Source organism: Aquila chrysaetos, chromosome 19 (assembly GCF_900496995.4).
Source record: "Aquila chrysaetos chrysaetos chromosome 19, bAquChr1.4, whole genome shotgun sequence".
Lineage (NCBI taxonomy): Eukaryota > Metazoa > Chordata > Aves > Accipitriformes > Accipitridae > Aquila > Aquila chrysaetos.
In genome coordinates, this window is record NC_044022.1 from 13,809,918 (window position 1) to 13,824,512 (window position 14,595).

The following is a 14,595-nucleotide window of genomic DNA, read 5'->3' on the forward strand; positions in this document are numbered from 1 at the left end:
GTATTCTTATAAATGATGCCGAGTATATTGCCTTATAAATTTTGTCACATTCAGCAAAATCATTAATATTTTACAAGGATTATACCATTAAAAACATACTTTCTTGGAATGAAAAGGTTATGAAAATGAAATGTCACACACTATGATTTTGCCTTAAAGATCCTAGTCATTTACACAGCATTCTAGAGTGGTAGTATAAAAGAGAACAGTCTTTCTTTTTGATAGGTTTCATTCAGGAGCCAGAGTTTCACGTTTCATGCAGCATGTTATGTATGGAAATCACTTGGAAAAGGTCACCATCTATCCTAGTCACTTCTTGCTTAATTAGGCACTGTAATATCATTCATTAAGCAATGCTGTTTTAAAGGAATTCAAGGAAAGATAAGAAATCCTAACGACAATGTCAACTGATATTTATTTAGGTACATCAGACATGTGCACATGCCTACATGTGTGCTTGACAATGAATGTGAATTGTATATAGAACCACTACATCACATAAAAAGAGGTTTTAAACTCCCACTTCTTTGCTGCTGTAGTATATGGGGGAATCCTTGGGCTGAAATACAGACACTACAAAACTGAATAGAAAACTCCTTTTAGCTAGAATATAATTTAGGTGAATGAGTAAAATTGTAGAATCAATTTTAAACTTAAACCTGGCCCAAACTTTTTTTTTAGTTTCAGCTCTTTAAAATATGCTAAAGTTTCAAATGTCATGAATGCCTTTGTGCATTTAAAGGAAAGGGTTTTTTATTCAGTGGCTGCTTTTCACCGTTTTGGACACTTTTATGAATGTTGGTAAAGTGAGGGGTAGTGTAACACATCTCTCTCTCTTGCATGTCTGCATAATGTAAACGTGAATATATTTAGGTTGCACATGGGCCATTCTGAGATATTCTGAGTGGACAGTCAGGGAAGCTGTTGTTCAAGCAACATACCTGAAACTATTTCCCAGAGTTGTGATGAAGGTAAAACTTTCTAAGATATTATGAATTATGAAAATTGAACCCTTCAAAACAGGTTCAATATTCACAAGCCTTTGAAGTCCACCTCCACAGTGTACTTTAGGGTGGGGTAGGCATTTTTATTCCCAAAGCAGGTCATGCAAGGCTATGCAGGAGCTATACAGCTAAAATGGAAGCAGCTGCTCCTCAGCAGTTGCTCAGGTTAGACCTGTTACTGAGGGTCAGAATGAAGGCCAGGGTTTTGTCTTCAGTCAGTTCAGAATTACTGGTGGGTGAAGAAGTCTTCACTCTTCAGGCATGGAAGAGGCCATGAACATAGGGAGCATCTCCTTCCTATGATCAACAGTTTAGAGTGAGATGTACAGGCAAGGGAAGGAGAGCTGGCAGGCAGGATCCCGTAGGAATCCAGTGTGTCTTCCATTAACATTTAAAAATGGAAGAATGGCCAAGAAACATTTCAAATTCACCAGACAGATAGGAAATTTAAGTTAATTCCTTCTTTGCTGGAACTTTTTTTTTCAGCTAGTATTATGCAGTTTCTGAGATTTAAAATTATGTGCTTTGGAAGCATGGGGGTTTTTAAGTTTCTTTTATTATACTTTCCTGCATTCATTTGTCACTCTTGTTTCCACCATATTTCTGATCAGTGAGATCCCAGTTTCCTATCTGGGTTCCTTGAATTGAGATTTTGCATTTATACTCAGATGATGCTGTGTAGATAGCCCAGTTTCTGAAAACACTGAATGCAACATTTTTATTTATATAGGGTGCTTCCTCTGAATGTTAGCTCAGTGCCTCTCCTTAGGAGCTCAAGGAACAGTTCAAACACTTTTTTTTTTTTTTTTTTTTCTTTTCCTTTTCTCCTTCTGCATCTATGCTAGCTTAAGAGGTTATTTCCCTCCCTCCTGGTTTTCACTGTGCCTCTCTGGAATCTGTGCCTCCTTTAAATTTATAGGGTAAATTGAACATATGAGTTCCTTGTTTTTCCCAATCAATTAATTCAAGATTTTCATATTAATATGCAGAATTTAACTAGAATTTATTTGCAGCTTCAACTCTTTTGGGCTGAAGTGAACCCATACAGAAGCCAGATGGAAGAAACACTCAGTGCAGCTCTATTAACCCAGTCTGAGATGGTGACCCAAGATCCTGCAGTCCAGGAGGAGCTTTGTCCACAGTTCAGTCAATTCTGTAACAGGCATGGCAGCCTTCTGCAAAGTCTCCCAGATTTACTTTGTCTCTGAAAGGGATTTTGTCTGATACTGAACAAGCCAATATGTTAAAAATGTGGCCCAATATACTAAAGTGTAGTCCTAATTGGAACTGAGGTTAAGGAACTAAAAAGAGGAACTGAATTGCCCATTTTTCAAGTGTAGATATTTTGTGCTCTGTTAGTAGTGTTCCAAATTACCTCAAGTGTATTCAAAATACCATCTATTTTTTAATCCAGGGGATCATCTGATGTATTTAATTCTGGATGTCTCTACAGCCCAGTTAGCTGAAGTATACAATGGCTTTAAAAACTTCCAGGGTAGAGCACACAGCCTCTGAAGTCACTAGGTTGCTTAACTGTGAGTCAGCAACAGCTTTACCAAGGTTAGTTTAGCTCAGCTATAATGCTTGGAGCATATGGGACCACTAAAAATAAATTTGGTTTTTTTTAATGGAATGAGCCAAACATACGTTTTATGTGAAAACACCCACAACAGTTTGAAAAATATGATTCATTTTCTTATAAACAGAAAGTAAAAGTTTAAAATGAAAATGTCAGTGATCAGATCTAGAAAGATGTCTTCCTATTTAAATAAGCTGCAAGTCCAATGCAAAGCACACCAAGACTTGTATCAATCCTTAAAAAGTGCTAGTGAGAGCTGAATGCCAAATAGCTTCCCAGGTGGCATGTTATGCTAATCACTATGGCAATCAGTTATTTATCATTCTTGCAGACATGTATTTTCCATTTACGCTAACAGGGTGGTTGATTGGATTTTGTTCATTAAATGAGCAGAGTCAAAACTGGTCTTATAAACTGCTGTTCAAGTTAATTAGTGAGTATGTGTGTACTCAGAAGCAGAAAACTAAGTTTTAAAATTATAACCTACATCAATCAGGCATCTTTTCTGCATTACACCAAAATCATCCCACTTAGTGTGTTCAGCATAAAAGAAAAAGTAAAAATGCTGCATTTTCATTTCTCCCATTCTCTGATGGTCTGGCAGTAAATGTGATGTTCTTACTCATAAAAGAGTAAGAACAGATATTTGCTTTTGCTCTGCTGTCTTACCTAACACTCTCCCAGGTTCTGTGTCTAGCTTAAGAAACAGTGCAAGGATAGGAAGATCCTTAGTAAAGTTTTGTGTTCGTTCTTTTACAGTCTTTAGTTGATTAGTTATTAGCAGGTAACAAAGATGGCCTGCAAGCACTACCATGAGGTTACAACCTAAACAGTAATAATTAAAACAATAACAGTAACGATTTAAAGGCAATCAGTGGTGGAAATGCTTGACTTTGATTCTGGAGATCCAGTTTCAGCTCTGTCCTGGTTTTGGCTGGGATAGAGTTTATTTCCTTTCTAGTAGCTGGTATAGTGCTATGTTTTGGATTCAGTACGAGAAGAATGTTGATAACACGCTGATGTTTTCAGCTGTTGCTAAGTGGTGTTTAGACTAAGTCAAGGATTTTTCAGCTTCTCGTGCCCAGCCAGCAAGAAGGCTGGAGGGACACAAGAAGTTGGGAGGGGACACAGGCAGGGCAGCTGACCCAAACTGGCCAAAGGGGTATTCCATACCATATGATGTCATGCCCAGTATATAAACTGGGGGAGTTGGCCTGGGGAGGATTGCTGCTCGGGAACTAACTGGGCATCGGTCAGCAGGTGGTGAGCAATTGCATTGTGCATCACTTGTTTTGTATATTCCAATTCTTTTATTATTATTATTATTATTGTTGTTATTATCATCATCATCATTATTATTTTCTTTGTTTCTGTCCTATTAAACTGTCTTTATCTCAACCCACGAGTTTTACTTTTTTTCAGTTCTCTCTCCCATCCCACTCGGTGGGGGCAGTGAGCAAGCAGCTGCATGTTGCTTGGCTGCTGGCTGGGGTTAAACCACGAGAAGCTCCTACATTTTATGCCCATGTGGGTGGGGTGGTTTCATTATCCTGGGTATGTTCACAAGTTTCCCATGCATGCTTGTGAATGTCCCTTTGTAAAACAGAGGCAGACATGTTTTTTCTTCTGTCTACTGCAAGTGATTTAAAGATCCAGGTCAGGATTTCACAGATCTCAAACGCCTTTTCTTTCTAACTTGTATCACATGCCTAGGAGTAGATTTGATAGCTCTGGCCCTGGGAATAGGGGGTATTCTGAAACAGAATCTTTTCGATATTAGAGCTTTCTGTGTGAATAGTTCAATATTCATTGGACAGATAAAGTAAGATCTTTAACTTTGAATTTAAAGCACTTGGGTTCCACAGTTTCCAAACAGGAAGAAGACAAGGTTTGGGAGTCAGTCTTTCACAGACCTTTTTAGTGCTTTGTCCATTGCACAGGAGAGAACAATGGGAGAAAAAGTTGGGATGTGATAGCTTCTTATCCATTGCCCACTTGTCTCCAAACCAAGGAGTCCTAGTCCTTTTAGCCTCTCCCCAGGTGGCACATGTTCTAGATGATACCTTTGATCACTTTAGTTGTCTTTCTTGTCATTATTTCTATTATGTCCCTTTTGAGCTGTGGAGACCTCAAGTGCACACAGTACCAGTACTGTGATAAAACCAAAGTTTTTTCTTGCAGAAAAGTGTTGTTTCATCTCACTTTCAATAACCTTCCTGATGATACCCAACTTTTACATTGTAGCAGCTGCTATATGGTGAGCCATGAGTTTCTGACTCCCTTTGAGATTATTCCAAGTCCCCTTTCCTGAGTTTCACCTGTCAGTTCCACACTCAGCGTGAGATTAGCGCAGTTTAGATTTTCTTCACCTCACATGTATTGGCATTGAAACACACTTGCTGCCTTTTTCCTCCCTCACTCTCTTTTGTGCAGTCCTTCTGGAGTGCTTCAACATTATCTACCATTTAATTACCTGAAAGGGCTTAGTATCACCATAATTTTGAGATTTAGATGTTCAAAGGGCATATAAGGTGGCCAGATGTCTCTCACCTTACTTCTGAGCTCTGTAAAACTGGCAGCATCAGCCACAAAACAGACAGAAAGCTTGTTGCTCTCTTTTCCTGGCTGGTCTTCCTCCCCTATAGCATCTTGCCAACAGCCTCGTGAAAAGTTGTTACAGCACTACAGATCCTACTCTACTGAAATTCAACAAATTAAGGTGGGGGTGGGGCTCCAGGGGAACAGACCTCCCACCCCACCATATCATCTGGATGGAGAAGGTTATGTGAGTCACATAGTTTCATTTTGGGTTTGGCTTGTTTGCTAGTCTATACAAGAAGACCTGCTGGCTTTTGGGGCTTTTTTCCCCATATTTTTCTCACCTTTTTTAGATGTTTACAGTATCTTAACAGCTGTACTTTCTACTAGAAGTAAGAAAGAGTTCAGCAGTCATTTAAGAACAGAAACGTTTCACCACCTTACTGTAGTTCATGAAGGTAAATATTTTCTTGGTGGAGGGAAGAGTTGTGGGAGTAGCTATGCCTTGAGCAAACAGAGTATGTTTGCCAATTTGCTGTTACACCAAGGTTTAAGGTGCTACAGATCTCTTGTGCTGAAGGACTTGCAGTGTCGTAGCTCTTAGTAAATCAGAAATTTTCAAGAAATGTTTTGGTCTAATAAAAAATGATCCAAAAGGAAAGATTCTACCATTCTGCAAAGCAAACTTGAAAAGATCCAGCAATATTCAAGCCATTTATGACCTAGAAATCTGATGAAATTTTTGCTACTTCAAGCCTGTTTCTCATGCTTCAATAATACATTCAGTCAGCAACCTGCCAGCTTTATCTCCTGCATTTAATGGCCAAAGCTTATGTGAAGAGCATTAAAGACCGATACTTTCTTTTGTGGGTACTCTGGGTACTCAAATGCTTTTTTAACGAGAAATTTGTAGTGATGAAACTCCCTTTACTTCCCATTCAAAAGCTGTGGGATTAGCTTCTATTCCCCTGAGAAAGTCAAAACAGATAGCAACCCAACACAGTGGAAGCTTAGCTTAGTTTTTTGGGTAATCTAGTGCAATCATTCTCAGATGAGGAAAGTCTATCCTCTTCTGTATATTTGGAAGAGAAAAGGCTTACCCTTTCAGACAGTTTGTTGGAAGGCAAACACTGCTAGGTCAAGAGGCTGGGTGAACTCCAGGTCATCCTTGTGGGGAACGGTGCCTGTGGATTTCCTCCTCCTTTAGGCTCTCCTCGCCCCCCACTCCATACACATACGTACCCTTTTGCACTTTGTCGCAGGACAGGGCAGGGGCAGGAAGAAGGGGCTGCCCGGGGACTTGCAGAGCAGGGTGAAGTGCTACTTCTTCATCTCTGTAACCGGGGCAGGAGAGACACTCAGTGTACCATGGGTGATTTGGGTTTTCCTAGTGGACTTAAAATAAATGTAGTATAACGAGAAAACATCAACAATTTGCTTTTCAGTCTTGTCCATGTTAGAAAAGAACTAATACCAGGCTTATGCATTACTTCTACTGATCATCTGACAGCCAATGTAATACAATCTAGTGGTCACAGCAGAGTGGGCATTCAGTGTTTTCACCTAAAGCACATGTGAAACTTCTTAATTTGAACAAACATATATATAAAATATCATCACCTAGAATGACTCTCTCCAAAACAATGATAGTTTTGTGTGTATATATTACTCAAGAATAAGGGATTGAATTATACAAAACTAAGCAATTGAATTGAGGCTTCTTTTCTAAGTCAGTCAGTCACTCCACATGGTGAAGGTTTAAAGGAATATCAGAAATAAACCCTATTTTACTATCCTGTCTAAAAAAGTCCCCAACATAAGAGATGGTGTCATTATGAAATGGAAATGCTTGCTCAGCCAGGCATCAGAGCAAGGCGGCTTAGAGTAAAATTGTACTTGCCAAAGCTTTGACCCAGATATGCTTCAAATACATTCAGTATCTTTTTATTCACATGTTTTCTGTTACTGAAAGTAAATTGAGGCATTTTCCCCCCTTATTTTCTGTACAAAAATCAAAATTGCTGAATACCTTTATTTGTGATTAACACATATAGTGCCTGACTTTGTTATTCATCTTGATAACTGTATCTTTCAGGAAGACTCTGATGTTTTTATTCTTTATTTTTTTAGAAGTGATGATTTTGAGCTTAAAAAAAGTGGGGAAAAAAAAACCCCAGCCAAAAGGAGGCTATTTTTCTCTAGCCAGACATACCTGTTTCATCACAGTAAAAGATGAACCAAGAGGCATCACAGATTTCTTTATCAGTTTGATGACTATGTAGGTTTCTTATACAAGCTGGGGTGCTTAGTTGATAATGTGGCAGCAGAAAAGGAGCACAGGAAGGAAGAATATCTGCACATCTAAACATCTGTGCCAGTTTGCTTAAGCAGCTGACCCCTCTAATAAATACTGTGAATGTTGAAATTGTTGTGTACAGTTTTCCATAGATTTTTCTTCTAGGCTTGTGAGTCTTTAATATATATACACTATCATTATCTTGTTTAAAGTATTAAAAAGTTGTACTACAATAAAGGCAAAGTCAGTGCTCAGGTCTGTCTTTACTGGAATTAAGAGAAAAGTCTTAGAGCAAACTCGGGACCTGTGTTTTTGGAAGCAGCCTGTGCATCGGCATGCTTAGAGAGGCTGTTTGTAATAGCCTAAAGCCAACTAACCTATTGTAATAAAATGCTGTTCATTTTCTTTTATCCCTGACATTGTTTTACTCAAAAGCATAGGAAGTAATTAAGAAGGAAAATGTCTTTCATCTTCAGAGGAACTGGGATGATGGCCATAAAAGGGCAAGAGTGGGTTGCAGTTTGGTAGAAGTTCTGATAGGATATGGATTTTCAATATGCACAGTTCTCCATGTCAGCAAAAACAGGTCATTACAGTTTTCTGTGACATTCATAACTAATTTAATGGAAGTCCTGATATAATATGCTATTTAAGCCCTACCCATTTTGTAATTGAAGTCTCAGTTGAAATGGTGACTGTGGCAATCTATTTTTATTTCCTAAATGGGCTTTTTGACTTCGTACTGTGTTGCAAAGTCATTTACCCCTATAGATATGCATTTCATAAAGAAGTGATGGGGCATTATTAAAAACTCAAATAAAACTATCAAAAAAGAAAAATATTTGCTATAATTGGGTCATCCATTATTACCTTTTTTCCTCCAAAAGGGTATGTGTATTTTTGAAAGCTTTTTTGTTATGATTTATCACACAAAGTATTTCAGATATAAGACAAAGCTACTAAACTTTTCAATTGATCATGAAATAGCCATGCTGTGCTTTTGTGCCCGCACAGCCATGGGGTATCAGTGACACTTGAAAGAATGTTATACATGCCAGAGAGGTCCCAGAATCTATATAATACTTCAGTATATAGAGGATTGCCCTTGGTGGTTTCCTTATAAAGCACTTCTTTTCATGATTTTTTTTTTTTTAAATGCAGAGAGCTTTTATCTCTGAAACTAATTTGCAGACTTATTTTGAAATTTTTGTTAGGTATAGTTTCATATTGAGAGTTTCAGCCTTCCTGCACCTTTCAGTTATTTAATTATAAAAGTAGCATCTACCCAGGGAAACCCAACACGTATGTGAAATTAGAATGATGCCAAAAATTATTTGATTTTTAACGGCTGCATTTTCCACATTCACTGTTGCAGATTCATCATTTTCTTCTTGAAAGTCATGTAACTAAAAGGTTGCTGCTGCTGGAATCCAAAATGTTTGTGTCACCCTGTCCCATATGAATATAATTCACGAGCCGACAGGAGATAAGATAAAAGTCAATAAAAAGAGAATTATTTATTAAAAAGGTCTAATGTTACAAGAACAGTACACAGGAACTATTATATTACTGTGTCTTCCACATCGTATATACCATTATATATAGCATATATACAGATTGTATACAATATATCTAACATTTTGATATGGGCTGTGACAGTATCTTTCTTTTGGTCTGCAAAACAAAGTTTTTCTCTATTTTTTTCCTAACAGATTTTGTGGCATTATACAAAAATACAGTCTCCTCAGTGACGCTGGACTGCACTATTACAATCTTTTACATGAAAAAGGACAGAGCTTTCCTTTGCAACTAAAAAATAGTATGTCATGATAAGGAAACATCTTCTTCTACAAAGTAACAAATAGGTAATACATAGGTACTTAAACATTTAAAACATGTTTATTAATATATTTAAGATGCAAAATACATATTCTGTTCATGTTGAATATAAAACATACCCCTTTTTGTCCCTGCAATACAACAACATTACCTGATGGTATGTTCAGTATTTCTATCTGTATCTTGATACTAGAGATCGAGATATATCTAGATGCAGCTCTATCTCCTTATCAGACTTTCATTCTTCTTATAAAGCATAGCCATTTATTGTATTCAGAAAGTTGTTTAACCAACACGCCACCAGCAGTGACTGTAGCCTTTTTGAATACTCTGAAATAAACTGCATTGGCAAGCAACTGTATAAAAAATAGAGGAAATTATGCTTAACTAATTTATAAAATAGCCATTTTGCTTTTTGGTTCATCACTTTATTCTTGTTTATTTTAACCTTTTGAAAAATGATGGTTTGCTAATGGAAGTTCTCTGCACAGTAGCAATGCTGCTGTATTACAAATGACAGCAGGTAGTTATTTTCTGTGAGTTTGCTCTATCAGCAAGGTTCATTCCACTTTCCTTTCTTTGATCTCGAAGGCTTTTCCAGACACAGAGATATAGGTCTCCTTCTGTCTGTATCTACAGTCTATGCTCGCCTAGATATCCTGCCTTTGTTTTCCCAGCAACATGGTGACTAAGTAAATTTAAAACCTATTTTTTAGAAAATTATTTAAAATATTAGTGGGTCATAAAGAATTGAGTTGAAACCTCTCTGAAAAATTTTACTGGTAAAATATTCAAGAGGAAAAATAACTTAGTCATCAGTCAGCTTTTTACCTTCCAAGCACTTGATTTGTGTTGTGCTTTCTTGGCTTCTATTTTAAAGCTGTGAAGAAAGGGCACAGTTAGAGAGTACTAGCTAAATGCCAAGTATTATTTTACTAGTAATTTGGTGAAATAGTAACATTTTAGACCTAGAACCCATAAACCAAAATAGATTTGCATGAAAACTTTTAGAGGGATGGACAGCTAGAACAGCTACTCTCTTAGGACTTGCCCGTTAAACTCTTTTGACTTCATTTTTCCCAGGCAAGGGAATGTACATCTTAGGTGCAATCCCTAGACATATGGTAGTAAAACACCCTCCCTCATAATACTGTGCACACCATAGTTGTACAAACATGCACACCATATACCGTGGGGATCATCTTGATTCAGATGCCAATATGTGGAAAGGCCTTCCACTGTAGAAAAATTGTCCAAACTGTCTATTGAGTGAAAAATTGGTACAGCAGAAAGTGGGCATTAAAACTGATAGAACACAGTCCCTACAAGAATAATCTCTAGTGAGCTATAGAAATAGAGCCAATTAGCTAAATAACTGGAATGATGCTCAGTAGCACTTATACAAGTATTTTTTTTTTCAAATACAGCATTCTGCAAAGTATATCCTACTGGAGTCTGTATATATGTGAATGATTACACTCCAAAAAATGTTAATATTGTCTCCATAATATGCTTTCATATATACTTCAACTTGATTACCAAATATACAAAGCACAGAATCTTACTACAAAATGGACCCAGAGGAAAAAAAAAGTTACAACTGAGAAGTGATTGGAAAAAGTATGTTAATCTCCTTGCATTGCTTTATTTGTCCACTTAGCAGCCTAATGTATAACATGTTTAAATGCCCAGTGGAGATTTCATTGTCATATGCATTAGGAATTGATTTTTTATTTGCTATTGAAAATAAACATTTGATTCATTTGACATTAAATCATGTGGTATTTGATAAAAAACAAACTTGCTTCCCTTTAAGTTTGTGTTTATTTTCCATTTACCTTGCAATAAAAGAAATGGCTTTTCTGCTCCATTTTGCCACTTTCTGAGTGTGCTGTCTAGTATTTTATTGACAATTCTTTTTGTTAATTAAGTACATATTCATACATCTTCAGAACAAATTCTCTATACTTTTGCAGTGGGCTGTGTATCTAAACTACATTTTTCTCTCTTGTCAGTAGGAACAGCCAGCCATAGGGGATGCAAGAAATGACAAAGCTGTATCAAACTTTGTTCTATATTTAAAAAAGGATTTTTTTCCAAACGAAACAGATGTACTGTACTAGACACCACTGTATAAACACCTAATGATACATGACTGGGGTCACCAAAATCGAACATTTTAAAAAAGCAAAGTACGTTCGACAGAAATTACCTTTGCTTACAAAAGCTTATTACATACAATCTGCATATTTTGGGGCCAAGAAATGTCCCCTCCCCAGAGGACTTTTACAAGTAAAGAAGAGAAAAAAACCTGATGAATTATTGACCGTGTCTCCAACACTCCTCTAAGTGCACCACAGGCATTTCTATGGGTCTTTAAGCATTAGCTTGGGTTTCCAGTTTCTCCACGGACATAAAACTCCATCCCTTGGTGTCATCAAGCTAAAGCAAACATATAACAACAACAACAAAGTCTGCAGTCTTCACCATGAGGTTGAAGGAACCATCAGTGCCAAAAGCAATGTTACAGAGGACGAGGAAGTAGACAACACATGTAAGGTGGATTGAGCACTTGTTACTTTCCCTCCTGAAATGAAAAACAAAGTAATTAAGGAACAAATGATGCAAAAGGTTCTCAGTACATTTAGGTACTAGATTTTGCCCCAAACTTGTATTCTATTACACTCAGCAAAAGCTTAACTTTTAGGCAATGGATTACCTTATGAGAACTGCTTTCACAAAATAGGCTCCTTATGCAGACATAAGGAAATTGGGGGTTTGGTGATGATATCTACAGCAACTCACATGCTGAATTCTCATATTCAGTCTGCAAATGAATAGGAAATTCCAAAAGGGTATGTGGTTTTATACCTTAATCCTCAAAAAGTATTGGGATGCAGAAGATGCCCTGAGTCACAATCGCAGTGTTCTTCCTGGTACAAGGAATGAAATCTAGCCCTTGATCTTGATGGCTGTCTGGAGGAAAAAGTGGTCTTTTGCCCAGTAGCCCAGTGATGCTTTTAGATCACTGCAGTCCCTTAAAAAGCCATGCTAAGGGGCAATGTGCTGTGGGCTGGTGCTGGCAACAGGTCACAGGATGGGAAGGGAACCAGACTGGGTTTCTTTGGAACGCAGTTGTCCTAAGTGGAACTGATCTGTTGTGCATAGTCTAACAAAAAATATCGGGTTAGAGGGAATGAAAGACTTTGTGGCCTAGAGTTATGGGTCAAAAGATACATGAAACAAATATTCCATGGTGTCTTCTGCATTCTGATAATAGCACTGCAGTTTGTAACCAGACTAGAGCTGAAATTTTAGGTCTAGATTGAAGTTTCAGACTCACACCTTTTGGATAGTACTCCTTAAGGACTAAAAAGCCAATGTTTAGTAGAATTTTGAAGTGTTAGCAGAAAGTTAGCGTTAAGGCCTTGTTGTGTTTAGGCAAAAGACACTGTTATTTTCTGACTGTTCTTGCCACTAATCCTTCCATCCCTTTCTTACTTGTGTAATACTGATACCTTAAAATCTTTCAACATGTCCCAGTAACTGAGGAAATAGAAGCTAGACATCATAATTTACTTCATGATAATACATTAATACTGTGATATGTTAATAATTTAATAAAGTAATATCTACTCAAGGGAGTCAATGGAACCTACAGAGAAATTCAGCTTATTCTAAAGCAGGCACACACACAGGGTTCAGCTGCCTAAATGCATGCCATTTTAGCTCTGTTTGACAGTACACCTCTGGCTGGTGGTCCAGAATGATGTGCATATCCTCTAAGTAAGTCCCACACCCTATCTGCCAGCTCTGTGTAAATGTTTGGGATACCTGAGGACGTCTCAGATGTCCTTATATGCCTATGTCTGAATATTTAAATTCAGAAGATCAGCTGAATTGCTGTCCAGGCTCCACTGTCAGTCTGTATGGATTACAACCCAGCTGACTATAATGCTATTTGAGACACCTAGTGCACGTGTAGACATCTACACCTCAGTTAGGTTTCCAGATGTCATCCTAGAAAGGGAGAGGTTTCCTGTAAATCCTCTGCTTTGTTCTTCAGCCCCACATGGATGCCTCAGATACTCTTGAGCATCTCAAATGTCACTAGATACCTTTGTTTCAGCATAGAACTGAAGTCTCTGATTAATGATTTTATCTGATAGCTAGACAATTGTGAGAAATTTTTTCAGGTAGAGAATAATGGAGTTAATGAGCATTGGTATAACCACCACTATTCCAAATATAAGTGTAACCTTACCTGAAAAAGATGGAACTCTGATCTGGGGACTCGCAGTCCCATCCCCTCCTTCACTGACTGCACACACCTCAATGATGTAGACACCAACATCAGGAAGAAGTACCACTGCAGAGGTTTTCTGTGTTTCTATAACTTGACTGTTGCTCTGGCCTTCTTGCCTAAATAATACCTATGGTCAATAAAGTAGATAGTGGTCATAATGTTCATTCAAGTTATATACCAGACATTTTGTGTAGATAATGCAGTTACTGAAATGTTAACTGTTTCTTGCTTTCATTAAGGATTTCTTGACATTACATTTGAACAGTCATCTGCTTTTACTCTCCCCTCCACCCAATGGCTTCAAAACATTAATAGCAAAGTATATTAGCAATTAATGAATGTGAAAGGACATTGATTATGATCCAGAGTGAAGATATAGCATTTTCCCTCTCCAGCATTAGGTGTTACAAAATTTTTTCTCCAAAATTTCTTCAAAATGCATTTTAGGTTCCATTTGATTAAAATTCTTATCCCCAAATTCATGTAAATATTCACATTTTTGGCTCAAGCACCCAACTTCAAATGTAAAGAAAATGCCCTAAATAATGTCCTTATTGTGTTTACCTTAGCTGGCTAACTCAACCGAGAATAGCTCAGATCTATCCCTTCATCTCCTGTGAAACTCAGTATAAGCTTATGGTGTGTGGGAGGAAAGCAAGTGAGTACATAACTGTCTTTTTGGTACTTCTGCATAAGAATTTCTGTTCCCAGACAAAACTGAAAAGGTCAGAGAGGTGTAAAAAACCGAAGTAGTCACCTCAACTTTTTTAGAATCTGAACTATTCTGATAAAGGTTAGAGCAGTTTCTGGTTTATTAGAACCATTTTACCCTTTCTTGGTGATATTTCCTCATGTATTAGAGGGAATATCAGATTGTAGTCTATAGAAGTGATTGTATATATGCTTCAACCCCCCCCCCCCCGTAAAAATACTGAAATCATTCTGCTTTGATTTAAAAGATCGCAATGAATTGCACTGCTTTTGATGACTTGTTATGTAAGAGTTAATCTGGATTTTACTCTTTAAAACTTCA

The 14,595-nt window shown here is 37.4% G+C and overlaps 1 protein-coding gene across 3 annotated transcripts in view; it reads right to left on the reverse strand.

Moving 5' to 3' along the window:
- Nucleotides 1-8,909: 8,909 nt before the first annotated feature.
- Nucleotides 8,910-14,595, reverse strand: part of CNTN5 (contactin 5) — a 673,487-nt gene continuing 667,801 nt past the window's right edge. For all 3 annotated transcript variants that reach the window (XM_030042492.2, XM_030042491.2, XM_030042493.2), the window contains 2 exons: nucleotides 13,521-13,689; nucleotides 8,910-11,843 (listed from right to left, as the gene is read on the reverse strand). In XM_030042492.2, the coding sequence (XP_029898352.1) occupies nucleotides 11,740-11,843; nucleotides 13,521-13,689 (273 nt within the window). In that variant the 3' untranslated portion in view covers nucleotides 8,910-11,739. The remainder of the gene's footprint in view (nucleotides 11,844-13,520; nucleotides 13,690-14,595) is intronic.